General features: G+C 41.4%; 1 protein-coding gene across 1 annotated transcript in view; it reads right to left on the reverse strand.

Annotated features, from left to right (window-relative positions):
• C13H10orf67 (chromosome 13 C10orf67 homolog) overlaps window positions 1–27,543 on the reverse strand; it is a 101,319-nt gene that overhangs the window by 43,355 nt on the left and 30,421 nt on the right. The window contains exons 5-8 of the mRNA XM_070801926.1: window positions 21,465–21,620; window positions 13,551–13,698; window positions 12,380–12,438; window positions 2,951–3,016 (exon numbers count right to left, since the gene is read on the reverse strand). Of these exons, the coding sequence (XP_070658027.1) occupies window positions 2,951–3,016; window positions 12,380–12,438; window positions 13,551–13,698; window positions 21,465–21,620 (429 nt within the window). The remainder of the gene's footprint in view (window positions 1–2,950; window positions 3,017–12,379; window positions 12,439–13,550; window positions 13,699–21,464; window positions 21,621–27,543) is intronic.

Genomic DNA, 27,543 nt, shown 5'->3' on the forward strand with positions numbered 1-27,543 from the left:
GTGCACTTGTTGGTGGAATGTAAATTACTGCAGCTGCTGTGTGAAACAATACAGAGGTGTTTCTCAAAACAATTAAAAATAGAACTACCATATGATCCAGCATTTCCACTTCTGTATATTTATCCAGAGGAATCAAAACACTATCTTAAAAAGATATATGCAGTCCACGTTCACTGTTATTTACAATAGCCAAGACACAGAAGCAACCTAAGAGTCTGTCAATGGATGAACACATAAAGAAGATACGGTATATTTACATAACAGAATATTATGCTGCCATAAAAAGAAAGCAATCTTGCCATTTGAGACACTATGGCTGGACCTGGAGGGGATTTTTCTGAGTGAAATAAATCAGAGAGAGAAAGACAAATACTGCATGATCTCACTTATATGTGGAACCTTAAAAAACATAGATAATAACAACAAAAAAAGCCAAACTCATAGAGAGAACAGATTGGTGGTTGCCTGAGGTGGAGGGGAAAATGAGTGAAGGAGCTCAAAAGGTGCAAACTTCCGGTTATAAGATAAATAAGTCCTGGGGATGTAATGTACAGCATGGTGATTCTAGTTAACAATACTATGTTGTATATTTGAAAGTTGCTAAGAGAATAAATTAAGTTCTCATCACAAGAAAAAAAATGGTATAAGTTTATGTGATGATGGATATTAACTAAATAGACTTCTGGTGCTGATGATTTTACAATATATGCATATATCAAATCATTATGCTGTATTCCTGAAACCAATATTATGTTAAATGGCAATTATATCTCTATTGGAACAAAACAAGGATAAATAAAAACCACAGAGCACAGGAATCATAGAAAGATTCAAAACTATTTCATATTCTTCTTCTAAAGCTAATCCAAGGGTACATCATCCATACTTTATTGCTTACCTATACTTACCGATCCTGCCTTTTTACTACAAGCTCCTTGACTTTTAAACTAGGCTCTTAAAAGGTCAGAACATACACTGTATTGAAAACAGTAACAGACCAGGGAGGGTGAAAGTCTTTTAATTTTTGCATAGTGACTCTGGTCAACTCTACCTTCTCCCACTCCTCCATCTGGCCCCCGTTGCAAATCTCCATTTCTGGGGGAGGGGTGTGGGGGAAGCATGGTAGCAACAAAGTTCAGATAGCCACAAAGCCAGTCTCCCTCCAAGTGAGTAACAGAATCCCTTGGTGCGGGGGAGGGAGCGTCAAATAGTGACCTTGCTGGGCCCAAAGGTACGCCATGGAAACCCAATCATGAGAAGTGCACTCACTCTACTGAAAAAAATGACCCTGCAGAGACCAGTTCTGAACATGCTGGAGGTTCGTGTGCTGTCCTGAGGTTTGCAGTGCAAGATCTTGCTGCTTGGCAACAAGCATGGTGCTCAACTTCTAAACTTGTAAACAACAAAATAAAACAGTTGGTTCCCCCGTGGGCAATATAATAGCACTGGTTAACCACTTACAGTTCAAATAAAGAGGCAAAATAATTCACAAACTGTTGGGTCTGTTCCTAGCATAGGCATGAACTCACTGATGAAGTAGTTCAGTTTCGTTTCTACTTCTGCTAACAGACTGACAGTTTAACATTTGCTTCTCATTTTCCATTTTAATGACAATGTACACATTTAGTTGGTTGTTTTCAGAAGCAACTCCGGAACTTGGGGTGGGGCGAATGACAGAAGAAGAAGAGGGTGAGACAGAAATTGACCAAGTATATTCAATTCATGAAGATGATTTTTATATACCAGGTATTTAAAAGCAAAGAGTTCACACTTCTATATTTTAAATGGATAAGCAACAAGGACCTACTGTAGAGCACATGGAACTCTGCTCAATGTTATATGGCAGCCTGGATGGAAGGAGGTTTCGGGGGAGAAAGGGTACAGGTATATGTAGGGCTGAGTCCCTTTGCTGTTCTCCTGAAACTATCACAGCATTATTTGTTAATCGGCTATACCCCAAAACAAAATAAAAATTTTAGAAAAACAGCAAAGAGTCCAAACCAACACACTTGTTAACACATGGTTTCTGTAGATTACTAGCCATAATTATTTTTTTCCTTGCCTGCATTCCCAAGTTGGTTTCATAGAAGGCTTTATTGTAATCCCAGAGCATTGTTTTGCATTAATTTCTATGACAAGGCACCCCAAACACATGGTGCTGAGAGCAACAAAACAGAGTTAGGGGAACAGTCATGACTTGGCACAAAGTGTGACAAGCTGTAGAAAAGGGAACGTTTCAATATCTGAAGTGGCGCTGATTTCCTATGAACAACCTTTTCTCTTCTAAACAGTATCATATTCTTTTCAAGCACATTTAGAACGCAAGTCAAGCTGTGTTTTATTTCTGATTATAATAAACACAGTCAGTTTACTGTAACAAAGGCAGAGTAGTGGTGATCAGTCTGAAAGCCAGAGTAAGACACCATAAGCTGGGGGGGGTGGTGAGGTGGGGGAGCCTGGGGGTGGGGGTGGGCAGTCAACTGATAAAATAAAAGACCAGCCGTCTGGAAAGTTCTCTTAAAAGAACATAAAAAGGCAGTGTTTTCTTATGAGACAAACACAGAATGCCAAAATATCTGGCTGGGCTGTTTTTTGTTGTCACTTATGGCAATTTGTAACTAAAAATAGCAAATCCTTCAAAATATTGGGCTCTCGTATTTGTTTTTTTAATCCCTAAAATAAAATACAAAAATTCTGTACACTGCTTTAAATTGTAATACTGTTTCCTGTATAAGACTCTTCTACATAGTAAGCATATTTATTATAACACTATTGCAATTGTTTTCTACAAAACAATCATTAAAAATGTTTATAACTATGCATGCATTTAGACTGTTGATAAAAGTGAAATAAAATGTTCACAGCAAACAGTTAAAAATAAAGTTTATAAAACTTTCATGATCAAATTCCTGGATTCAAATTTATTAAGAAATAATGTAAATCCCCTTACCATATCTTGAACTAATGATTTTTCAAGCTCAAGCTCACTTATTAATCTGTCTCTGCCATCAATTAGCTGAAAGAGAAGAATATTACATTCTGATTAAAGATAACAAAACATCTGAGATTCCCCTTTCAAATTTAGTGAAAGATCTTGATTCCAAACGTGAGAAAAATGGATCCCAATATGATCAAAGCAAAAATTAAATGGCCACAGATTACCATGTAATAATAACATACTATTATATAATTATTTCTTAACTATATAAGCAGGCAAAACACAGACAGAGAATGCCAGTTCATTTATTTACAACCTTTCTCACCCTACTCCCCCCGCAAAATGTGACATCAATATATAATAAAGTAAGTCTGTCTATCAAAAAGAACAATTCTGCTTTACCCTTTATATGAACCATTTCTCTTATTTTAGGTTTTGGTGTTGTATTTATATACATATCAAGCCATATTCATATCAATTGAAAACAACCATCAAAGTATATACTGTAGGGCCTTTGGACCAACTTGACTTGCCTCAGTATTTTATATGACAGTGTGTGTGCGCTATATAACACTGACAAAATTCAACCCTTCATTCTGACATCCATTCAATTCAATTACTTCATATATTCACTAATCTAATAAACATGTATGGAACACCTTTGAGATGCCAGACATTTTGTTAGGCTGTGGAGGTACAGAAGTGAAGTAGAACAATTCCCTTCCCTAAAGTACCTACAGTATGCTAGGAGAACAATGTGAAAAAATGACTGTAATATGTAAGAAAAAAGTTAATACATAAACTCTTCAGAGTCAAAAAGCCTAAACATCCACATAACTTGGTAATCCTGTAATTATAAACAGATAAGTTCTCCCTGGTGTTAATGGCACAGAAGGGCTATTTGACAAAGGTCTTGAAGGATCTGTAGAAGTTCAACAAGTTGGAGAAAGAAAAAGGCCAAGAAAATGGTAATAAAGACAGCAAAGTAACCACAGCGAAGCCTGAAGTAATGTAGGAACCAGGGAAGGTTTGGTGTTTGTGGACCCAGGGTGCATACAGACAAGAATATCAGGAAATGAAGGGAGACAGAAATTCAGGGTGATATTACGAGGGGCCTAACCTTGATTAGGAAGGGAGGGCAGACTGGCGTAACGTACAGAATGAGAGTTGGTTCAAAAGAGAGCTCTGCTGCTTACGCTGTGTGGGTAAAGTAATTCTATGCTTCAGGTCTTTTTTCTTGCTTTTATGTAATTCTATGCTTCAAGTCTGTTTTCTCATCTAAAAATTAAGATAATAACACCTACTTAGAAGAGCTCTTCTGGAAAGAATTTGAGACAGCAAATGTGAAAGGGCCTAGTGGCTCCCAGCACATCAAAATCATGTAGAACACTTTGAGACAGTCTGATGTTATGTTGAAGACAACAGGAAAGCAAGCACTGAAGGTTGTAGCATGTAGGTGAGACAGGGTGTTAGATAACCATGGAGGCAGTGTGGAAGCTAGACTTGAAGGAGAAGAGAGTGGAGATAGGAAAATGAAGTAGGAGTCTATACAGATGAGCAAACAATGGGGTCGCAACCAACTCTGTGACAACGCTATTGTAGAGAAAAGGGACAAGAGGTAAATTTTGGGAAGAAAGTCTCTAGACCTAGTGACCAACAGTTTTAAGGTACAAAGCACAGAGTGGATGGAAATTACCTGGCAGTCCAGTGGTTAAGACTTGGCCCTCAGGTTCAAACCCTGGTCAGGAAAGTAGGATCCCTCCCACAAGTCACACAGAGCAGCCAAAAAAAAAAATGAAGAAGAAGAAAGCAGAGAAGGACCCTTGATCTGTCAGTGGGTCCTCTGGGACAGATGTCAATGTCATTCATTTAAGTGGGAAGCACAGCTGAGTCCAGATTTGAGGAGTAAGAAGATCAAGTTTTGACACTGACTTTGATGAACATGTAAGGATTATTTTTTTCCAGCAGACATTTTTGAGGGCTCATATAAAAGTAATAAAGGATAAGATGTAGTTCTTGACCTCAAGGATTGAGGGCAAGATGAATCTCACTGTGAACTTATCAACAGCAGCAGTGTGAAGAAGAGGCCAGTAGATACATAGACAAGTTTACTTTAGTTGACATTTGAAGAGTGAATGGTAATGGCTTCAGGGGTGACCAGAGTCAAGGAACACCACCCAGAATGATGGCTTGGCTGTGTATACAGGCTAGTGAGGGATGCTTAGAGGCATGAGAGAGGGAGAAAGAGAGAGAGTTTGATCGATGAAGAAAGGTCTCAGAAGAGAAGGAAGGAGAAGATGGAGTCAGGCAAGTAAGTGGAAGGATGGGTCAGGGCAAAGAGGAAGGTCCCCTCTTCGGATGAGAAGGAATAGAGGTTAGGCTAAGTGACAAGGTGAGCAAGAGAGTGCAAAGGTGAAAAAGTCCACATGTCTACTGTTTCTCTGTGAATTAGAGAATAGCATAGATGAATGGAACTAGGGAAAGTAGCAATGATGGGAAGAGAGGCACTGGGTGGTTAGAAAGGGTGCTGGTTACAGATATGAATGACTATATATAAAATGGATAGATATCTAGGTCCTACTGAATAGCACGGGAAACTATATTCCATATCCTGCAATAAACCACAATGGAAAAGAATATGAAAAAGAATATATATATGTATAGATGAATCACTTTGCTGTAGAGCAGAAACTAACATAACATTGCAATCCAACTGTACTTGAATAAATTAATAAAATGTGTTTTTGTCAAAGGGTGCTAATTAGATCCAAGTAAAAGGAAGAGTAGGAGGAGGGAGCAGTGAGTTAAAAATCTGAGTTAAAAATCCCATAACCATCGTGCAATGTCACCTAAAGGCAAGGATCTGTTTGTCTCCAATGGCAGGGTTGGGGAAAGTTGGGTCTGGGTACATGAGAGCCTCAGAAGGGGAGGTGGTGGTAGTGTTGAAGATGTGAAAGGCTGAACAGCAGGTTTAGAGAAAGTAAAGGAATGAGAAATGGAAGGAAAGGAAAAGATTTTTTGTTGAGTCATTATACCTTGGTCTGAAAAGAAGTGTCATTAAGTTTCCAACAGGCGTCAATAACTGGCAAACACCAAAGCCACTGGCCCCAAGCCTTCCTGCCTCCTTGGGTCTCTTATCAGTGATCTCTTCTCTCTATTGTATTTTTACCCACTCATTCTTCTTCCCACTGATGTCATTTAAAAATGCTCTAGCTTCATCTTTAAAAAAATTCCTTCCTTAACCCCACATCCCCCTCCAACCACTCTCTGACCTCTCTTTGGCCATCCACAATCAAACTTCTAGAAAGGTGCCCATGCACACTGTCTCCACGTCTGCATTCACTCCATTCCTCAGTTACTACCATGTTCCAGTAAAATGACCTCATTAATTACCAGGGTAACTGGAAAGGACCCTGATGCTGGGAGAGATTTAAGGCAGGAGAAGGGGACAACAGAGAACGAGATGGTTGGATGGCATCACTGACTCAATGGACATGAGTTTGAGCAAACTCTGGGAGTTGGTGATGGACAGGGAGGCCTGGCGTGCTGCAGTTCGTGGGGTTGTAAAGAGTTGGACACAACTGAGTGACTGAACGGAACTGAATTACCAGGGTTTTAATTGCCAAAGCTAATTGTCCAATCCTTCGTTTCTAGTCTTTTGCACACCTGGCCTCTGGGAAGTGCTGGAATGGATCCTCTCTTCTTGAGCCTTTTGCTTTGTTGTTGTTGTTCAGTCGCTAAGTTGTGTCCAGCTCTTTGCAACCCCCATGGACTGCACCAGGCCAGGCTTCCCTGTCCTTCACTATCTCCCAGAGTTTACTTAGTTTGCTCAAAGTCATGTCCACCAACTCCAACCATCTCATTCTCTGCCACCCTCTTCTCCTCCTGCCCTCAATCTTTCCCATTATCAGAGTCTTTTCCAATGAGTTGGCTCTTCACATCAGGTGGCCAAAGTATTGGCGCTTCAACTTCAGCATCAGTCCTTGCAATGAATATTCAGAGTTGATTTCCTTTAGGATTGACTGGTTGGATCTCCTTGCAGCCCAAGGGACTCTCAAGCCTCTTGCTTGGTTTCTGTGAAATCCACTCTCTGCTGCTCTACCACTGTACTCATTTTCGTCTGAGTGTCAGCCGTCCACTTCTCTTCCTTTATCTCTCCCACTTTCAATCTTATCAAAGACCATGGCTTTTATTGCCTAATCATCTCTTGAATTCATCTACCCCCTTCTTCATCCCCGTGTCACTGTCTTCTTCCTGTTTCAGGACTTTCTATTAAGTTATCCCGGTTTATGCAAGAAATCTTTTAATTGGTGTCTCTCTGGCCCTGGGTTTTCCTTTCTTCCATTCGTCCTTTCTCTGAAACACGAATCCCATCCTGCCCGAGTGTCCAAGATGCCCCTTTCACTCAGGAGGCAACTCACACTCCCCCCGAAATGCATAACAATCCTCAGCCACGTGCCCTGCTTCTAGCCACCCCTGTTCCCACACATCCTCCCGCCGTAATCAGTCACGTACCCATCCCATACACATGTTCTGGCTCTTCCCACTACTCTCCCTTTCATCCTTTCCTGGAAAACTCTAACCTTTCTTCTGAGGGCCAGTTTGGTGCCCTTCCTCTGAACTTCCCTGATCTCTTATGATCCAGGCTGGCTGTGCCCCCAACTATCCCTATAGCAACCAACACTGCCCTGTATCCTGACACTGCCACACCTGGGATATAATCTCTGACTGCTGGTCTGTCCCCTCTCAGAAGGAAATTCATCTTGTAGCCACAGCTGAAACAGATTCAGCTGTCATTCGACTACTAAAATTTAAACATAAAAGCTGCTGAATCTTAACAGTGTTTCAGTCCCATTTTCAACTCACTTTTAATTGTATCCAGGGATGAAAGTCTTCCCGGGTAGCTCAGTGGTAAAAGAATCTGCCTGCCAAGCAGGAGGCACAGGAGATGCCAGTTTGATCCTTGGGTTGGGAAGATTTCCTGGAGGAGGAAATGGCAATCCACTCTAGGATTATTGCCTGGAAAACCCCATGGACATAGGAGCTTGGTGGGCTACAGTCCATGGAGTCACAAAGAGTCAGACACGCTTGTAAGCAGAGAGAGGGCTGCACAGGCGAACATCTAGCTTATCCAAAGCCTTCTGAGCTGCTCCTTTACACTCTTCTGGTTTCTGTTTACTCCTTCCTCACACCCCAGACACCCCCCTCTTCCTGTACTCACACAAATCTCACCACGTAGTCTCACTAGATCCCACCTCCTACTCCAGCCACACCAGAGTTCCATGGGGGTAACTTACACTTTACGCATTCATAATCTGTATGCAGCCTTCCACCCTCCTGCATGTATGCATGCTAAGTTACTTCAGTCGTGTCCAACTCTTTGCAACCCCAAGGACTGTAGCCTATCAGGCTCCTCTGTCCATGGGATTCTCCAGGCAAGATTACTGGAGTGAGTAGCCATTCTCTTCTCCAGGGAATCTTCCTGACTCAGGGATCAAACCCAGGTCTCCTGCATTGCGGGCAGATTCTTTACCGTGTGAACCACCAGGGAAACCCTAAACACCTGGAATCAGTTCAAGAGAAGGAGTAGGAGATAGGTCTGGAAAAATTTGTGAAGTATTTCTAGAACCTTCCAGGTCGATTTTCAGTTCAGTCACTCAGGCATGTCCAACTCTTAGGGACCTCATGGACTGCAGCATGCCAGGCTTCCCTGTCCATCACCAACTCCCAGAGCATGCTCCAACTCATGTCCATCGAGTCAGTGATGCCATCCAACCATCTCATCCTCTAGTCCCCTTCTCCTCCCGCCTTCAATCTTTCCCAGCACCAGGGTCTTTTCCATTGAGTCAGTTCTTCACATCATGTGGCCAAAGTATTGGAGTTTTAGCTTCAGCATCAGTCCTTCCAATGAATATTCAGGACTGATTTCCTTTAGGATTGACTGGTTGGATCTCCTTGCAGTCCAAGGGACTCTCAAGAGTCTTCTTCAACACCACAGTTCAAAAGCATCAATTCTTTGATGCTCACCTATCTTTATTGTCCAACTCTCATATTCATACGAGACTCTTCCCTGGTGGCTCAGACGGTAAAGCATCTGCCTACAATGTGGGAAACCCGGGTTCGATCCCTGGGTTGGGAAGATCCTCTGGAGAAGGAAATGGCAACCCGCTCCAATACTCTTGCCTGGAAAATCCCATGGATGGAGAGCGTGGTAGGCTACAATCCATGGGGTCACAAAGAGTCGGAAACAACTGAGCGAACTCACTTTCTTTCTTTCTTTCACATTCATACATGACTACTGGAAAAACCACAGCTTTGACTAGATGGACCTTTGTCGGCAAAATAATGTCTCTGCTTTTTAATATGCTGTCTAGGTTGGTCATAGCTTTTCTTTCAAGGAGCAAGCTTCTTTTAATTTCACGGCTGCAGTCACTATCTGCAGTGATTTTGGAGCCCAAGAAAATAAAGCTTCTCAGTTTTCATTGTTTACCATGTACATATGTCTATTACAGCACCATCACACTCCCTATGGTTATCGTCTCTCTCTAGACTTGATCTCTTTCACAACAAGCCCGTGTGTGTGTGTGTGTGTGTGTGTGTGTGTGTATGTGTATGTGTGTATAAAATTTCTGCATCTCAGCAGTGCCTGGCACTAAAAGGCATCTAATGAACATTGCTGAATCAATTGATTTTATGAAGGATATTGGAAACAAACCAGTAAATATTAGCTCTCATTTTGGTCAGCAACTGCTGGTCTGCTTTCCAATTGACAAAGCCTTTTGATGTACATTATCTCATTCTATCCACACAGTAAGTCTGTGAGACTCAGGAAGAAGGAGAATGAGAAACTGGTCCAAGTAACTACAGTTGTCATAAATGGAACAGAGACCCAAGGGTCTAGATTTTTCCTGCTCAAAACCAAATCGTATAATATCATATATGAAATGAATCGCCAGTCCAGGTTCGATGCATGATACAGGATGCTTGGGGCTGGTGCACTGGGATGACCCAGAGAGATGTACGGGGAGGGAGGTGGGAGGGGGGTTCAAGATGGGGAACACGTGTATACCCGTGGCGGATTCATGTTGATGTATGGCAAAACCAATACAATATTGTAAAGTAATTACCCAATTAAAATAAATAAATTTATAATAAAAAAAACAAATCATGTCTACATTCAACATCTGTGTGGAGGCCTAGTGTATGTAAAGAAAAAAAAGAAGAGAGACAGGAAAAAAAATATGATCAAACAAACTACAGATTTGCTATATTTGTCTAGAACAAAATTGTCAAATAAAAATATGTGTCATATATATAACTGAATTTTAAACAGCTTTCTTAAAAAGGTAAAAAAAGGTGATATTAACTTTAATAATATATTTTATTTATACCAATAGCTATGCAAAATAGCTTAAATATATAATAATCAATATTAAAAATCACTAGCAAAATATTTCACATTCCTTACAGCACCTAAGTCTTCGAAATCCAGTGTGTATTTTTCACTTAGAGCACATCTCAATTTGAAGGCTAAAATTTTATGGCAGATACTTGATCTGCATTTAGATTTCATAAAATTTACAAATAGAAATGTACATTCACATGCTCAGATTATTCAAAATATACATAAAAGTTTTTCACTAACTGAAACAAATATCAGTATTTTATATTGAAATTTAAAAATTAAAAGTAAACATAATTTAAAATTCATTTTCTCAGTTGCACTAGACATAGGCTTTCAATAGCCACACGTGGCTAACCCTGGGCAGTGCAGCTCTAGAGAATGAAGGCAGTGTTTAATATGACCAGCCACTCCGTGAGGCTGTTTCTTTCTAATTGATGCCTCAATGGTGAGACTTTTTAAAAATTTCCTTGAACTTTTCCCAGAGAAGAGTAGGCTTGTCTGACTCATCTTTACCAGTGACAGCACAGACTGAGACCCTGGAGAAATATTTACATAAACTGAGATGATGCCCTTGGAGGTTATTAAGTAAAACTAGAAAGCTGAGATTTCATTTTTAGCCTTAAAAGTTGATGCCAAGAAGGTTAAACTGATCTCTTCTTATACTCTCATTATCTCTGTAAGAATGACACTTCTACCCTCACCATTGAAAACAGGCTCAAGCACCAGAAAATGACTTTATGTTGTGAAAACCTGTGATCGATTCAGTGATCATAGGAAACATCTCCCAACTCTGACCCATCACAGTGTGCATTTCTTTAGAAAATAGTTCTTGGGACTTCCCTGGCAGCCCAGTGATTAAGACTCCACACTGCCAATCCAGGGAGCTCAAATTCGAACCCTGGTAGGGGAAATAAGATATCTCATGCCATGTGGCCAAAAAATAAAAATCAGTTCTTGGAAGCAATTTTATCTAAAACCGAAGAATAGGACTTCCCTAGTGGTTGAGTGGTTAAGACTCCACCCTTCCCCTGCAGGGGTGTGAGTTTAATCCTTGGTCTGAGGACTAAGATCCTGTATGTGCACAGCACCACCGAAAGTAAATAAGTACATAAATAAAATTTAAAAAAGTCTTTTTAATGAAAAATAAAACCTAAGAATACCAGAAGTGCAAAATCTAGGTTGAAATCTGAATCTTAAGCTTTATGAGCTCTGGATATGAGGCCAGCATGACTGAGGAACTCAATTTTTAATTTTATCTAACTTTAATTTTCATTTAAAAATTGATACTCGATTCAGTTTGTGGAAAATTTTATTTGGAATAATTTGAGGATGTAAATTCACATTTTTATCTGTAAATTTTATGAACTCTATCTAGAGATACATTCTTATTCTATGAAATCACTCAAAGAATATTTTTAAATGTACCAGTGCTCAGCACTGGGAAAAGATCAGAGACCAGTGCTGTCTTTGGGTTATAGGGCCTTTGGCAGTGCAAACTGACCATCACAGAAGAGGGTTTTGAGAGCTGAGAAAGCTGAAAGCAGGAGCCCCTAACCTGGGTGTGGAGGGCAGGAATTGCCGTGGTTCTGAGACATCGGATGCCCCAGGAAATCTTGATCTTTATGATATCAAAAGCATTCCCTGCTCTAAATACAGATTTTCTGCAAAATACAAACCCAGTTCATTCACATACAGAGAAATGGAAATAAAACAACATCTGGTATGAAAATAGGCTGCCCATTCCTAATATAATTTTTCCACAAGCATATCTTTGGACTCCCTGTGTCATATGATTTTTCAATTCCTTACAGTCAACAAGGTAGACACTCAGTTACGCCAAATAAAAGAAAACATTAGTTCATTTTCAAGATGGAATCCTTTCTCATTACTAGAGAAATCATCCCAAACAACACTAAATACAGGAATCGACTTTTCTCGACATCACAAGACAAGGCGGGGGCATAGTGTTATTTCATTAATTATGCTGATATTTCCATTGAAAAGAGTCATTCATCAATGTAAAAAAGTTACAGTACCTTTTGAATAGTTTTATGATCCTTTTCTGCCATCTCTTTCAGACTTATAATTTCATCTTCTGTAAACAAAAGGAGAGAGAGGCCAACCATGAAATTACAAGCTTATGGCCCTGTATTCAATCTGCCTGCTTCAGGGCAGGCTATACACCGCTGGCAGGCATGGTGGACGCAAGTCCTAGCAGGACTATGACCTTCACAACTGCCCTTGACATTCACAGCCTTCTTCCTGCTGTTCAGACGGCTGGTCAGATAGGGATTAAGAACTAAGTTCAAGATCCAAGTGTGGCTGAAGGCTGAAAGCTTTTCATCGAGTCTAGCAAGGGACATTTTTGCTGTTAGTCGCAGCCAATACAAACTGCTTTAGCAGGTGGCACTTTATGGACTGGGTAAGAACTACCAAAACCTGGAGACGCATTATTACACCACATCAGGAGAGAAATGACGATACACTGGCATGGTACAACTTACATCCAAGAAACACTGCCCCATATCTGATTTTATTAATGTTTTGCTACAAACTCTATATTGCCTACTCAAAGGGCAAAACTTCAATGTTTCACTACAAACTTTATATTGCCTACTCAAGGGCAACCATAAATACAATGATAGCAGTGCCTGTAAATGCTTTAAAGCAATCCAACTTCAATGATTTAAATGCAATGTTTACCAATGTTTATGGTATGTAAGAAGGGGGTATAGGGCCAAGAAATGGAAATTTATACTTAAAATCTGTGCCAAAAATTGAAGATAAAGTAGTAAGTAGGAGCATATTTTCCTGAAGGGCCAATTCTGTTTCTTCACAAAGCACACTTCAGTATATATGCTCAAATATGAAAATGTTAGAAATTTTAGGTTTTAGATAAAGCACATGAAATTTGTTTAATAGTTATAATATTTCTAAGTGATATTGAGCACTGATGAGCACATTTTTCAAAGGCCAATGCTTGGATTTGAAAACAGCCACCCTGAGTTAAAAAGGCACGGCCAGGGGAGTATGACCAATTTCTGTCCCAAGAAAAGAATGAAAATTAGAAGTGGCTAACAAGCTGATATTTTAAATGTAAATATGGTTTGGTAACAAACACATGTTTGAAAAAGACAAGCGTGGCCATGAATTTTATAAACATGCACAATGTATAGAGTTTTCTCAAAAACGACTCTAAAATGTTACCTAATACTGAATTTTCTTTTACATTGAGCTGGATTTCTTCTTCGAGTTCTGAAATGACTTGAAGCAGTCTCTCATTTTCCGTTTTGAACTCCAAATTTTCCTTTTCTAGAGTTGTTCTCAGAGGGCTGCTCTCTTTGGTAAAAGAATCCTAAAAGAGGGAGAATTCCATATTTCTAAGCAGGGAGCCAAGGATTTAAATATGCAAGACGAGACAATACAGATACAGAAGAGCTATCATATAATTTTCTGAATTCTATTACACACTTATAATATGAATAGTAAAAAGGGAAGGAGAGTAAAATAGAGCTTGCTGGAAGAAAGGCTGCAGTACCTTCTGTACAAAGACCACAGCACATGGGGACAGTTTATTGACAGGAATAATGCATATCATACTGTTTGTGTGCCCTCATCATTCAGGTCAATTCATCATGGAGGCTGCGTCCGGGGAGGCAGCTGGGGCCCCTCCACCCACACTTCCCTCTGTGTGCGTCTGAAGTGCTGCCGTAACCAGGCAGGCTGGGGAGCCCGCGGACCGGCAGCAGCGCCGGGGAGAGGGGGTGCGGGCGGGGGCGGGGGCGGGGGCGGGGGCGGGGGGCAGAGTGCACGGCTAAGGAGGGGGGCTTGTTGCCTTTGTGGCATTTCCCAGTGTCAGCGCTGCCAGTGTCAAGAGGAGCACACCGCATGTCAAAGTGGTGACGTTTCCAGGCTGGGAGCCGCATGGAGCCCATCAGGCACACGGATATCCACACAGTTGGGTTTTCTGCTTGGTGGAGGAGCCACCCAGAGGCAATTCATATTCTGAACATTAACGTGGCTTTGCATGCCTGTCACACTGGGACTGTGCAGGCGTTGAATGCTATTGAAGACTTCGGTTTAAATCTCTATGCAAACAGTGATTACCTTGTAAGAAGGTTTCAGGATAACTTACAACAAAAGACTTTAAAGTTATAGTTTTGGTAAAGCAAACTCATTTACATTTTTATTATGTGCGTCTTTTGTTTAAATCTTGCCATGTCCATTACGGGAGACGCTTTTTCTTACGCAATAGAAGCTTATTGGGACAGCGACTCTTCTTTTCTTCTTCTCGTCTGTTTTCAAAGCTATTGAAAACATCTGACTATACTTGCTTATGGCTGTCTAGATTTTACTTGCTGCACTTCTTTTTAAAATTAAGATGTAATGAGTTGGAGAAGCTGATGCAGAACTTTGTATTTCATGACGGTAAAATATTAAACTGATTATGCAATCTCAAACTAGTAAAGAACATGCTTGAAAGTCATTGTATTATTACATTAAAAGAGACAGAAGTATTTATATGCCTTTGTTCAAAATCAATATGGACACTAGAAATACTTTTAAACTTTAACTTTCAGATGAATTATAAGCTATTCTTTTAGTAGCAATCCCATGATTGCAAATACATAAGAATAAAATCTTCTCTTAAAAACAAAATCATTCCTCCCAAAAAGTCATTCCTCCCAATATAACTAGTGTCCTTTTGAAAGTACACTTTTATTTAACCTTAGAGATAACTGAAAGTAAATTATCAAAAAAAAAAGGTTTCCTCCGTGGTCATTATAATGGTTCAAAAGAAAAATATGTAGCTATTATGTTTTATAGTACATGAATAAACTCTTGAAAAACAACAAGGGACTTTTTAATGAAGTCAGTTATACCAGACTTAATATTTATAATGATGACATTAAATTTTGCACTAAGCCCATTTGTGAATCTTCATGATTTTGATTCACCATTCCACTTAAATTATTTAAGCCCAATTCATTCTTAACTCATGAGACCTAACAAATTTAATAACTAATAACAGTATTTTCTTAATAAGAAAGAATCCCAGTCATTATTTTCTTGTCCCACATGGTTCAACTTGAGAACATCAACCAATGAATTTCTAGACTGAAAAAGCTTTTTAAAAAGCAAACAGCGTTTGCCTTAATTGGCTTAAATGTACATTTCCTAACAGTGGCAGAAAATGAACATCCATTGTGGATTACATGAGCATCCATTATAATAAACTAAACGAGAACTATTTGAATAATCAGATGAAGTGTAAAATTTACAAGAGGTGGCAGCTAGCACATAAATGGGTTTTCTAAAAATCTCCCAGAAAAGCAGGAAAACAAGGCTACACTTGCAGCTCAAGGGTTTCCTCCCTCCCACAAATCCATGGACAGCCCCAGTTCCTGAGAGGTCAACCTTTAGCTCTGTCCCCACCATCTGTCAGCTGCAGGAACTGCAAGTAATTAACTATTCAGATTCCCACAGCAACGAGGACACTCATTAGCAAAATGAACAAAGGGATAGTTCTGGGCGGCTGCGGTCATCTGTTACACTCTGAGTGGCAGGTTTTGTGGTGGTGTTTCTCCTACCATCTGCCCACACCACTAGCTTGGGCTCACTGAAACCACGAGACTTCTTTAAAACAAGCTGTATTAATAAACCGAAGTTAAGAAGGATGGAGATCATTAAAAGGTGGTTAACTAGTTAAAGCTATTTAAAGCTACATTATTGCCCAAGACAGCCTGCAGTGCGATCCACGGTCACTCTGGGATTTAAAATTTATAAAGGAACTTGTCAAGTTAGAGTTCTTCTATCATGCAGTGGACGCTAGGACTTCCAAGTGCCGGCTTACATGCTATTTCTCTTGTGAACAGCCACAGGATGTGCAGTATTCCTGTCCGAGGCCTCAGAATCCCAAACAGTAGTGAAAGAACCATTTCTGGAAATGGGTGTTCTCCAGAGCCTCACTACTCCAAACGTGGTCCAAGGACCAGGAGCCTCGGCATCACCTGGGAGCTTTTTGAAAATGCAGAATCGCCGGCCCCAATTCAGACCTGTCTGAATCTATATCTTAACAGGAGCTGCAGGTGACCCATACACACAAAAAGTCAATAAAGGCTGAGAAGCACTGTTTGGGGCACCGCAGGTGCCTTCCCAGCAGTCTCCCTTTTGCCACACTGGCGTCTCAATCCGGCAGGCTCCGCGTACAGTGCTTGGACATCTCAATTTGATGCTGGGGGTGGGGGGTCGGGGTTTCTGCTGCATGCCCATGCTGTGTGACAGTCACAGAGACGAGCAGGTGCTTTCCCAGTGAGTGACAGCCAAGAAAGTGGCCCACTGGGGCAGTGCAGCCCTGCAGAGCTGCCGCTCTTGAATGACGGCTCTGTTTCAAAACTGTCAGCAACAAACAGTCATGTTTATGTGTTGGTGGTGGCGGGGGTGGGTAGGCATGATAGTTGCAGAGCTCATGCATGTTGGGGTAAGAAAGAAAAATGAAGTCTTTTCGAAACAACTCTAACTGCAGTTGAAGCACACAGGCGTGTGCGTGGGTACACAGACACACTACCCTGAGCAGCTAGCTCCTTTAGCAGTTCTTGAGTGGATTTATCAGCATATAGCACGGCAAGCTGAAAACTATAGCAGAGTACCATTAACTCATTGAGGGGGTTCACAGAGCCTGAAAAGACACTCAGCCCTTGAATGTGTTTGTGTGTGTTAGTCGCTCAGGCATGTCTGATGCTTTTTGGCCCCGTGGACTGTGGCCTGCCAGCCTCCTCCATCCATGGTATTTTCCAGGCAAGAATACTGGAGTGGATTACGATTTCCTTCTCCAGGGGATCTTCCCAACCCAGAGACTGAACGTGGGTTTCCTGCATTGCACGCAGACTCTTTACCATCTGAGACACCAAGTGAAGCCCTCTTGGGGAAAACTCAACATTAAGGGTGTTCTGACCTGGAGAGATGAGGCTTCTGTAACTTGACGAGATTCCTTTTTCTGATTTCCATCTTGTCATAAATATAAGCTAAGCTAGATGTTTACTAAACCTTCCTTTCCTTGTCATTCTTAGATTTTACTCTAAAACAATCTGGAGAGAGATTATGAGACTAGTAACGATGAAGTGATTTATGTGATCAGACTATGAGGAAGAACAAACTAGAGTGTTCCCTTATTGTTTATTCAATTTTCTTATTTCAAGTTGTTTTTGTGAGTTATTTCAACTGCTGCTTTGAGAATTTCTCATTGTTTCTCCAAATTTGGTTTTCCAAATATAATTTCAGCTACTTGCTGTATTGAGCTTTTTATACCGCTAGAGGGAGCAGTCGTATTAGATGAAATTTCAAATTTAGGGCTTCTCTGGTGGCTCAGCAGAGAAGGCAATGGCACCCCACTCCAGTACTCTTGACTGGAAAATCCCATGGACTGGAGCCTACCAGGCTCCTCCGTCCATAGGGTCGCAAGGAGTTGGACAAGACTGAGCGACTTCACTTTCACTTTTCACTTTCATGCATTGGAGAAGGAAATGGCAACCCACTCCAATATTCTTGCCTGGAGAATCCCAGGGACAGAGGAGCCTAGTGGGCTCCCGTCTATGGGGTCGCACAGAGTCGGACACGGTTGAAGCGACTTAGCAGCAGCAGTAGCAGCTGGTGGCTCAGATGGTAAAGAATCCACCTGCAGTGTGGGAGACCCAGTCAGATCCCTGGGTCAGGAAGATCCCTTGGAGAAGGAAATGGCAACCCACTCTAGTATTCTTGCCTGGAAAATCCCATGGATGGAGGAGCCTGGCAGGCTACAGTCTATGGGGTCACAAAGAGTTGGCCATGACTGAATGACTTCACTTCACCTAGAACTTGAGTGGCATGGAGTTCTAGGAAAGCTAGCTCTTAGAAGATTTTTTAAGAGAAATTTCAGATTTTTTTTTTTATAACCTGCTTTTGCAGTGTTCATTTCCATCCTATCGAAAGGTACACTAGCCCTGCTCTGCGTTGCCCTAGCGTGGGTACTGCTGCATGCCCTAGCATGGTGCCCTAGGATTGCACTAGGGTCCTCTGGTGCTGGGGAAAATGTATACACTCAGTTAATCAGGAGTCTCACCTTCCTCAATTCTTAAGTTGTTTACAGCAATACTGATGTGGTGTCCATGGAGACAAATTACAGTGAAACAACCAAGGTCTTCTGCTGGAGAAGACTCTTGAGAGTCCCTTGGATGGCAGAGAGACCAAACCAGTCAATCTTAAAGGAAATCAACCCTGAATATTCAATGGAAGGACTGATGCTGAAGGTGAAGCTCCAATACTTTGGCCATGTGATACAAAATGCTGACTTACTGGAAGAGACCCTGATGCGGGGAAAGACTGAGGGCAGAGGAGAAGGGGGTGATGGAGGATGAGATAGTTGGATGGCATCACTGACTCAATGAACATGAGTCTGAGTAAACTCTGGGAGACGGTGAAGGATAGGCGTGCTGCAGTCCATGGGGTCACAAAGAGTTGGACACGACTGAGCGACTGAACAACCACCACCAAGGTCTTCAGAATGTTACCAGATGCAGAGAATACCTGCTTATACCACAGCAGTGTGGACCCTCCCACTTCTTGTGGTCCTCACCAAGCCCCGCCCACCTCATCTTATTCTTTACCCAGGATGTCCAGGCAGACCAGTTAACAGGCTGAGGACAATCGGAGGTGTAAACACACCAAGAAAGACCTCGTGTTAGAAGCTCAATTACAAAACTGGGATATTTTCCAACAGTGCATTTCATGGAATGTAAACCAGATGGTAGTAAGGACTTGTGTATTTCCCCATCATGATAACTAGAATTTATATGCATGCCTTTCTTCAGAGAACTCACAGTGATTCACGTTCACAACAATTCCCCCTCATAACACTGTTGGCTAGGCAGAGATCACTTTTCATTTCACAAGTGGGAAATAATTGGATCAAAATTATCTTGCTAATCAATGCTGGATATCGTTAGTCAAGGGCAGGAGTAAAAGCCAAAACTATTACAACTTTTCTGTTAAATTTTCTACTAATAATTCTATTAAATTATTTTCTCCAAAAAACTAAGAGTAAATGTAGATACAAGATAAGAAAAGTAAATGCAAAAATTGGATGTGTCTCTTCCTCCAAGGCGATCAGAATATGTAAAAAGAAATAATATTCAATTATATTAGATCTATGATAAGAACACTTAATACTAAATTGCTTAGAAGATGCTCTGTTTTTTTTTAGAACATAGAGAATTCTTTTTTTTTTTTTTGTAGAACATAGAGAATTCTAATAGATTAAACAAAGTATTCTTTCCCCAGTTAGTAAACAAAGTCCTTTAGAATGGTGCATGTTCAATTCCTTATCTTTTCTAACTTTGGGGGTTTTAAGTAAGAATACTAGTGTGGGACTTAGATAAACTAAGGACTGCACTTAAATAGCCCAGCAACCTGGAACCTGGAAGTGTTTCTTCCTAGCATTCACATTTGATGTGTTACTTCTCAGAGTTCTCCCATATATATATATACACACACACACATACATATATATATACACACACACACACACACACGAGTCAATATTTATGTGTGTCTACACAGGGATCACTATATACTTAGTGATGTACACTTAGTGACCAGGGCATCCCTGATAGCTCAGGTAAAGAATCTGCCTGTAATGCAGGAGAACCTGGTTTGATTCCTAGGTCAGGAAGATCCTCTGGAGAAGGGATGGGCTACCCACTCCAGTATTCTTGGGCTTCCTTCGTGGCTTAGCTGGTAAAGAATCTGCCTGCAATGCGGGAGACCTAGGTTCGACCCCTGGGTTGGGAAGATCCCCTGGAGAAGGGCAAGGCTACCCATTCCAGTATTCTGGCCTAGAGAATTCCATGGACTATATAGTCCAAGGGGTTGCAAAGAGTCACACACGACTGAGCAACTTTCACTTTCATACACAGGGATCACTATACACTTAATTATAATAATTATGTATGTTATATTGATTTATATATATACTGTAATACCATAATCCATTATAATAATATAATGTACATAGAAGAAATATATGTTATATAAGAGTGTATATATTTGGTTGGCCAAAATGTTAATTTGGGTTTTCCATAACATTCTATGGAAAAACCCCAACTTTTTTTGGCCAACCCTATATATATGTGTGTGTGTGTGTGTGTGTGTGTGTGTGTGTGTGTATACGTATATATATATGTATATTGCAACCTTTAATTCTTACTCTATACAGAGGAGGAAGCTACACCTCCTTATGTGGGACTCTGGATTCAGATGGACCTTGGTTTTCATGCCTCATCAGCATTTACCAGCTGCATGTTATGGGTAAGTCTGTGCTTCCTCATTGGTAAACTGAGCTCTGAGGTAAGGAAGTACCCCTGCCAGCTGACACTCAGCAGGTTGTGATTCTCTGGCTTCTCTGATCACCTCTTCTACTCAAACAATCTACTTCTTGCTCTTAGAACCTAATATGAAAACCCCTCTATGGCTATTTGAGTTGATTTGAGATTAAAACAAACTTGTGTTCAGGGTCCACAATTTCAAGATCCTTCTCATTCATCTCCTCAACAGGTAGCTAAGCTCTCCTTTCTGCTTTCTCTCTCTCCCCACTTTTGTTCTCTTCAGACCTTGGAGCAATAAAGCAGCTCCTGGCTCCCACTACAACAGGGAGAACAGGGCGAAACTCCTCTGAGAACTTTCCTTCTTGACATTTCTATGGAAGGTCATCCTATTACAAGCTGGTTTCTTGAAAGCCTCTGACTTGAGATTGTTTTGTGTCTTTCAGATTAACTGGACTGAAAAAAAAGGGTGGGACTCTTCTGTATTAAAACAAAAATGTATTTACATGCTTTTCTAGGGTGGGAGATAGGTTATTTTATTTCCCTTACAAATAAAAATTGAGAACAATTATACTGCTCCTATTTATAATTATTATGGGTTTTCTAGACTATGTTATTGAGCAAAAAAAGAGTTGAACTCTTATTTTGTGAAGAAGATACCCAAGATACATCCACTGTAGTCCCTTTATTCCAAACCCAAGCTTTCAGACAGCTGTAACTTCATTTACATATATTAACATAAATTATTCTTTGCTGTGAAACTTACAACTCTTTGAAATCCATATTCTTCATATTGGTCTAGTTCTTCTCTTAATTCCTTAATGACTTCTTCTTTCTCCCTCAGTCTTTTTAACAAAATGTTCATTTTGACAGTCATTGCATCATGCAGGGATGTCTTCTCTTCTTCTACCTCAAAGTATTGCTGGGGGGAGAGAGATACTAGTCAGATACTATGCTAGCACCAGCAGAAAGCATTTCATGTTTTATTTAAGCTCCTGTCTTGTAAAGTTGTTTTATTTTTGCAACTTGCATGCAAGCTTTAGTAAATTATGATATTTATATTGACCAATCACTAAAAGTGTCAATGGCATCACAGCACACTCTTATCCTATAAGAGACAAAGCACAGTGTCTTACACTGTCAGTCTGCCAATAATAAAAATAGTAAGCCTTAGCAGTACATCTACATCATGACTGTGAATGTCCTACTTCGATCTTCTTCTAGAAAGGAAACTAGTAAAAATTTTGACTATGTAAAACAGAAAAGAAATGTACTTCAATGGTGCAACTAATTCCCTCAATGGTTTGGAATGGAGAGGTGGAAAAAAAGTAGAACCATTTCTTGAACCTATTTTAAGTACTGAGGTGCTAGCCTATTCACAGTCAGGACTCTGAAGAATTGTGTCACAAAATCAAAGCAAGGAAAATACTATAAAATGGATGCTGCTATTTACTTCCAACATATAAAAATCTCATTTTCAACACAGACATGCAAAAGCATTTTGTCCATTTTGGACTCTTTTGGGAATTATAGAAGCATTTTTTATTTTCATTATCTGTTACTAATATATGTGGACACATGGACTTACAATAAACACAGTAAAACTTAATCATATCTGCTAATATACATAATATTGTATTTAAAAGAGTTAAATTTAAAAACTACAATTGTTCTAATATTATATAATGAATACTGGCAGACTGAGAAGAATAATATTATGTCCGGGTAGCATTTAAGAGTCAAGCTAGGGCATCCCTAGTGGCTCAGTGGTAAAGAATCTGCCTGTCAATGCAGGAGACACGGGTTCCATCTCTGGTCTGGGACAGTCCCACATGCTGCGGAGCAACTGAGCTGGGCTCTAGAGTCCAGGAGTCACAACGACTGAGCCCATGTGCTACAACTAATGAAGCCCACACACCCAAGAGCCCATGTTGCACAACAGGAGAAGGCACTGCTGTGAGAAGCCCGCACAGCACAACTAGAGTAGCCCCTGCTCACCAAACTGGAGAAAAGCCTGCACAGCACACCCCAAAATAACTGACAGTCTATACCACACTAATGAAAAAAATCAGTAAATGAACATGCGGTAGAGTTTGAAAGAGTGAAAATAGAACAACCATATGACAGTATTCGGTTTTTAATTGGGTGATTCTAGAGAACAGTATTGAGTATGTAGGTCTGTTCTTCACATCTACTCTGTTTTATGTCTCCAGCTTAAATGCTCTGCAGAGGTTAAGACACTTACCCCACTGGTGCCCTGAGTGTAAGTTCCTGGGCATCTCAAATTCAACAGGTCCAAATAGAGGTCCCCATCTTCACTCTCCTCCTCTTTGCCTCTCCCATTAACATCAGCCCAAGCCAGAAACCCACTTTCTGTCATTTTAAGCACCTTCTATTCCCTCACTAACTCACCAAAATCTGTTCAATGCACTTCTAAGTCACTCCTGAACCTACCCTCTCCTTCTCTGATCCACCGCCTTGACGTTATCACCAAAATTTGGGCCTGCCAATCTACTGACATCAGGCTTCCCTGGTGGCTCAAATGGTAAAGAATCTGCCTGCAATTCTTTAGGAGACCTGGGTCTGATCACTGGTCAGGAAGATCCCCTGGAGGAGGGCATGGCAACCCACTCCAGTATTCTTGCCTGGAGAATCCCATGGACAGAGGAGCCTGGAAGGCTACACTCCAGGGGGTTGCAAAGAGTTGGACATGACTGAGCGACTTAGCACACCCAATCTGCTGACACCAGGTTGTGGTAAAGGAAGGTTCAGTGTTTATTACTAAGTGCCAAGCAAGGAATCCAGCACAGTTAATGCTCAAAAGCCTGAACTCCCCCAATGGGTTTTGACAGTTTTTAAAAAAATGTATTTATTTGTTTGACAATGCTGTGTACAGTTTGTGGGCTCTTAGTTCCCCAACCTGGGACTGAACCCTGACCCCTAGCAGTGAAAGCAGAGAGCCCTAACCACTGGACTGCCAGGGAATTCCCCAGCAAGGTATTTTTAAAGGCCAGGTGAGGGAGGGGAGCCCCAGGGTGTGCGATCAGCTTGTGCAAAATTCTCAGATTGGTTGATGGTGAGGTAACTGGGAGGTGTCACAGGGGTTAATATTATTATTCCTTAGGATCCAGGAGGCCGGCAGGCTGTGTGCTCATGGTCATTAAGTAGTTAACAGGTCCCATTTGGTGAAGGTTTTAGAATCTGTTTAACAGCTCAGGAAGTGTGCATCAGATACTGCTATCTGGGTGCTGCAGAGATGAGGTGCAGCAGAGGACATGGGGGAGGGGGTCTGTTCCAGAAAGGCCCCATAGGGTCCCGTTCGGTTACATCGGGCTCTGTCTTGTTCACTTGCACTATTGCACTAGCTCTTAACTCACTTCCTTCTTCTTCTTTTATTTTTTTTTAAATACCTAATTTTTAAAAATTAATTTTTTTTGGAGTGTAGTTGCTTTACAATGTTGTGTTAGTTTCTGCTGTACAGCAAAGTGAATTAGCTATACAAATACATATATCCCCTTTTGGGGGGCGGATTTCCTTCTCATTTAGGTCACTATGGGCTTCCCTTGTGGCTCAGTGGGTAAAAATCCGCCTGCAATGTGGGAGACCTGGGTTCAATCCCTGGGTTGCGAAGAGCCCCTGGAGAAGGGAAAGGCTACCCACTCCAGTATTCTGGCCTGGAGAATCCCACTCACTGTATAGTCCATGGGGTCGCAAAGAGTCAGACATGACTGAGTGACTTTCACTTAGGTTACCACAGAGCACTGAGATGAATCGGGAGATTGGGGTTGGACATATATACACTAGTGATACATGCACAAAATAGATAACTAATGAGAATCTACTGTAGAGCACAGGGACTCCCCTGACTCTTCTTTTGTCCTCTCCAACCAATCTGCACCCTGTGACTGAACTGATCTTTCTAAAATGCAGTCCTCCTTGTCCTCACAGGCTTAAGTCTAACTCCCTTAGCACGATGGATAAAATAGCATCCCTGACTTTTGCTGGGCCCTTCCCTCACCAGACTGGGAATTTTATCAGTGCTGATACTCAGCACGCAATTTCTCAGAAGTACTGTGGGACCACAGGTCTCCACGCATTTGGAATTTCTAGGCTGCCTATTAAGCTCTTACTTGTCAATCTCCTGAATGGCATTAGAATAGGTTGGCTTGGGTCTGCAGATGAATCTGCCACTTAGTAGTAGCTTTGTTGCCTTGAACAAGTTTCTTAAGTTCCCTGGGTTTGTTTTATCATCTGTAAAACGGGAAATGTTGAATTTGATTTACCAGTAATTTGTTGAGGATTTTTGCATCTCAATCAGGCAACAATTCACCTGTGTGTGTGTGTGTGTGAGTGCGCATGTGCTCAGTTGCTTCAGATGTGTCCCACTCTTTGTGACCCATGGACTATAGTTCCTCTGTCCATGGGATTCTTCAGACAAGAATACTGGAATGGGTTGCCAAGCCCTCCTCCAGGGAATCTCCCAAACCCACGGATCAAACCCAACCGCACTGAAGGCAGATTCTTTACCATCTGCGTCACCAGGGCATGTGAAGTGACTGAATTGTAGTGCTTCCTATAGCACGTGTGCACGCGTGCTCAGCTGTGTATGACTCTTTGAGACCCCATGTACTATGGCCCACCAGGCTCCTCCTCTGTCCGTGGAATTTTCCAGGCAAGAATACTGGAATGGGTTGCTATTTCCCTCTCCAGGGTATCTTCCCGACCCAGGGATCAAACCCACTTCTCCTGGGTCTCTTGCACTGGCAGGTGAGTTCTTTACCACTGTGCCACCGGGGAGGCCCTAACAAAGATGCTTTTGATGAACTGGCTGAGTCATCTCCTTGATAACATGACAAAAACCGCTGGGAGCTCATTTCAAATCCCACCATGGTACTTCCCTGGTGGTCCAGTGGTGATGAATCTGCCTTGCAATGTAGGAGATATGGGTTCAATCCCTGGTTGGGGAATGAAGGTTCCATATGCCTTGGGGCAACTGAGCCTGCATGCTACAACTACCAAAGCCCACGTGCTCTGCAGCCCAGGAGCAGCAAATGGAGCCCATGTGCACCACCACTAAAGACTCCAGTGTGCTGCAAAGAAAGATTCTGCAAGCCACAACAAAAACCAGACACAGCCAAATAAATAGAGATTAAAAACAAAATTCCCACCAGGGGGCTTCCCTATGGCTGGGCTTTCCCAGTGGTTCAGTGGTAGGGAGTCCACCTGCCAATGCAGGACACGTGGGTTCAGTCTCTGATCCAGGAATATCCCACGTGTCGAGGGGCAGCTAAGCCCGTGCGCCACAACTACGGAAGCCTGTGTGCCCTGAAGCCTGTGCTCCACACGAGAAACCACCTCAACGAGAGGCCTGGGTATCACAACTAGAGAGCAGCCCCCACTCGCCCAAACTAAAGTCTGAGCAGCAACAGAGACCCAGTACAACCAAAAACAAAAATAAATAAGAGCATTTAAAAATCCCACCAGAAACTGTGCTGTGATGCTGTACACACTCAGCATCACTGGGGCCAGCCTGCCTTTAGGATGTGCTCAGCTCCTCTGGACTTCAGGATGGGGGTGGGGGTGGGGTGAAGGGAGGGAGGGCACAGTTCTTTAAAAGAACAGAAAGTTTCACTTTTGGACATTTCATAAAGTAATTGTAAGGCCCAAACACACTGAATTCATTTCTCTTCATCTCCAGGAATGTTTCTGATGTTTTTTGAGTACTGAATGAGTTGGGCTTAAGAGGAGGTAAGCAGAAAGCAGTTGTTTTTTTTTCACCACCCCTTCAAATCTGATATCCTGCCTCATGTTTCAACCTCTTAGAAGAACTCTCAGGAAAGTGCCATGGCTTTTTTTTTTAAACTCTTAGATAGTAATAACCATGTTGAATAAAAGAAAGAAAGTAATGAAGAAAGGAAAGAAGGGCAAGCCCAAAAAACACCCTCAAAGTCCCAAATCCCTATCCAGCCTACTCTTACACATCAAATCTGAACTTTCCCAGCTCTGGCCTCCCTTAGACTTGCAGCCCAAAAGGGAGGAGAGGGGTTGAGCCTGGGTCCCTTTTCTAGTATTCACAGATTTAGTCAAACATCAGCTTAGATATTGCTGTGAGGGTATTTTTCATATGAGATTAATATTTACATTATTAGACTTTGAGTAAAGCAGATTACTCTCCATATGGTGGGTGGGCCTCATCCAATCAGTTGAAGACCCTGGGAGAAAGATGAGATTCCCAGGGAAGACGGAATTCTCAGAGTGTCTTCAGACTCGAGCTGTAACATCAGTTCTTCTCCAGCCTGTCAGTCTACTTTTCAGATTTCAGATTTGCCAGCCTCTACAACCACAGGAGTCAATTTCTTAAATCTCCATCTCTTTCTCTTCATACACCCTATTGGTTCTCTATCTCTTAATATAATTTCTATTAATTAATTTCTCCTAATACAGTATCTACATCTAAACAACATTCATTCACACCAATACCTTCCTCTCCAGCCCAACACCACAGCACTGATGATGGCTTGTCTCCTTTCCATAGTACAGCCCCTTCCTCTGGCAGTAAGAAAGCCTGTGGTGCTCAATGCGCTGACATCCGTTCCATCCTCCCTTCATGACTGCAATGCACCCTGAGAACTTGGCTCTGATGCAGGGAACAGTGAAGGGGAAGGATGCAGGGGTGTGTCTTTGGTATTTTAATTCACAATGGCAAGAAAATTCTATTTTGGACTTTCATTCTTTTGGTCTTACAAGAAAATTTAATATTTTTCCTTTGGCAGTTGAAAGTAAGGAGTTCATATTCAAATCTGGGACATAACTGTTGGTTGTTTTATTATTAGAATAATTTTATG

Source organism: Bos indicus, chromosome 13 (assembly GCF_029378745.1).
Source record: "Bos indicus isolate NIAB-ARS_2022 breed Sahiwal x Tharparkar chromosome 13, NIAB-ARS_B.indTharparkar_mat_pri_1.0, whole genome shotgun sequence".
In the NCBI taxonomy this organism is placed as follows: domain Eukaryota; kingdom Metazoa; phylum Chordata; class Mammalia; order Artiodactyla; family Bovidae; genus Bos; species Bos indicus.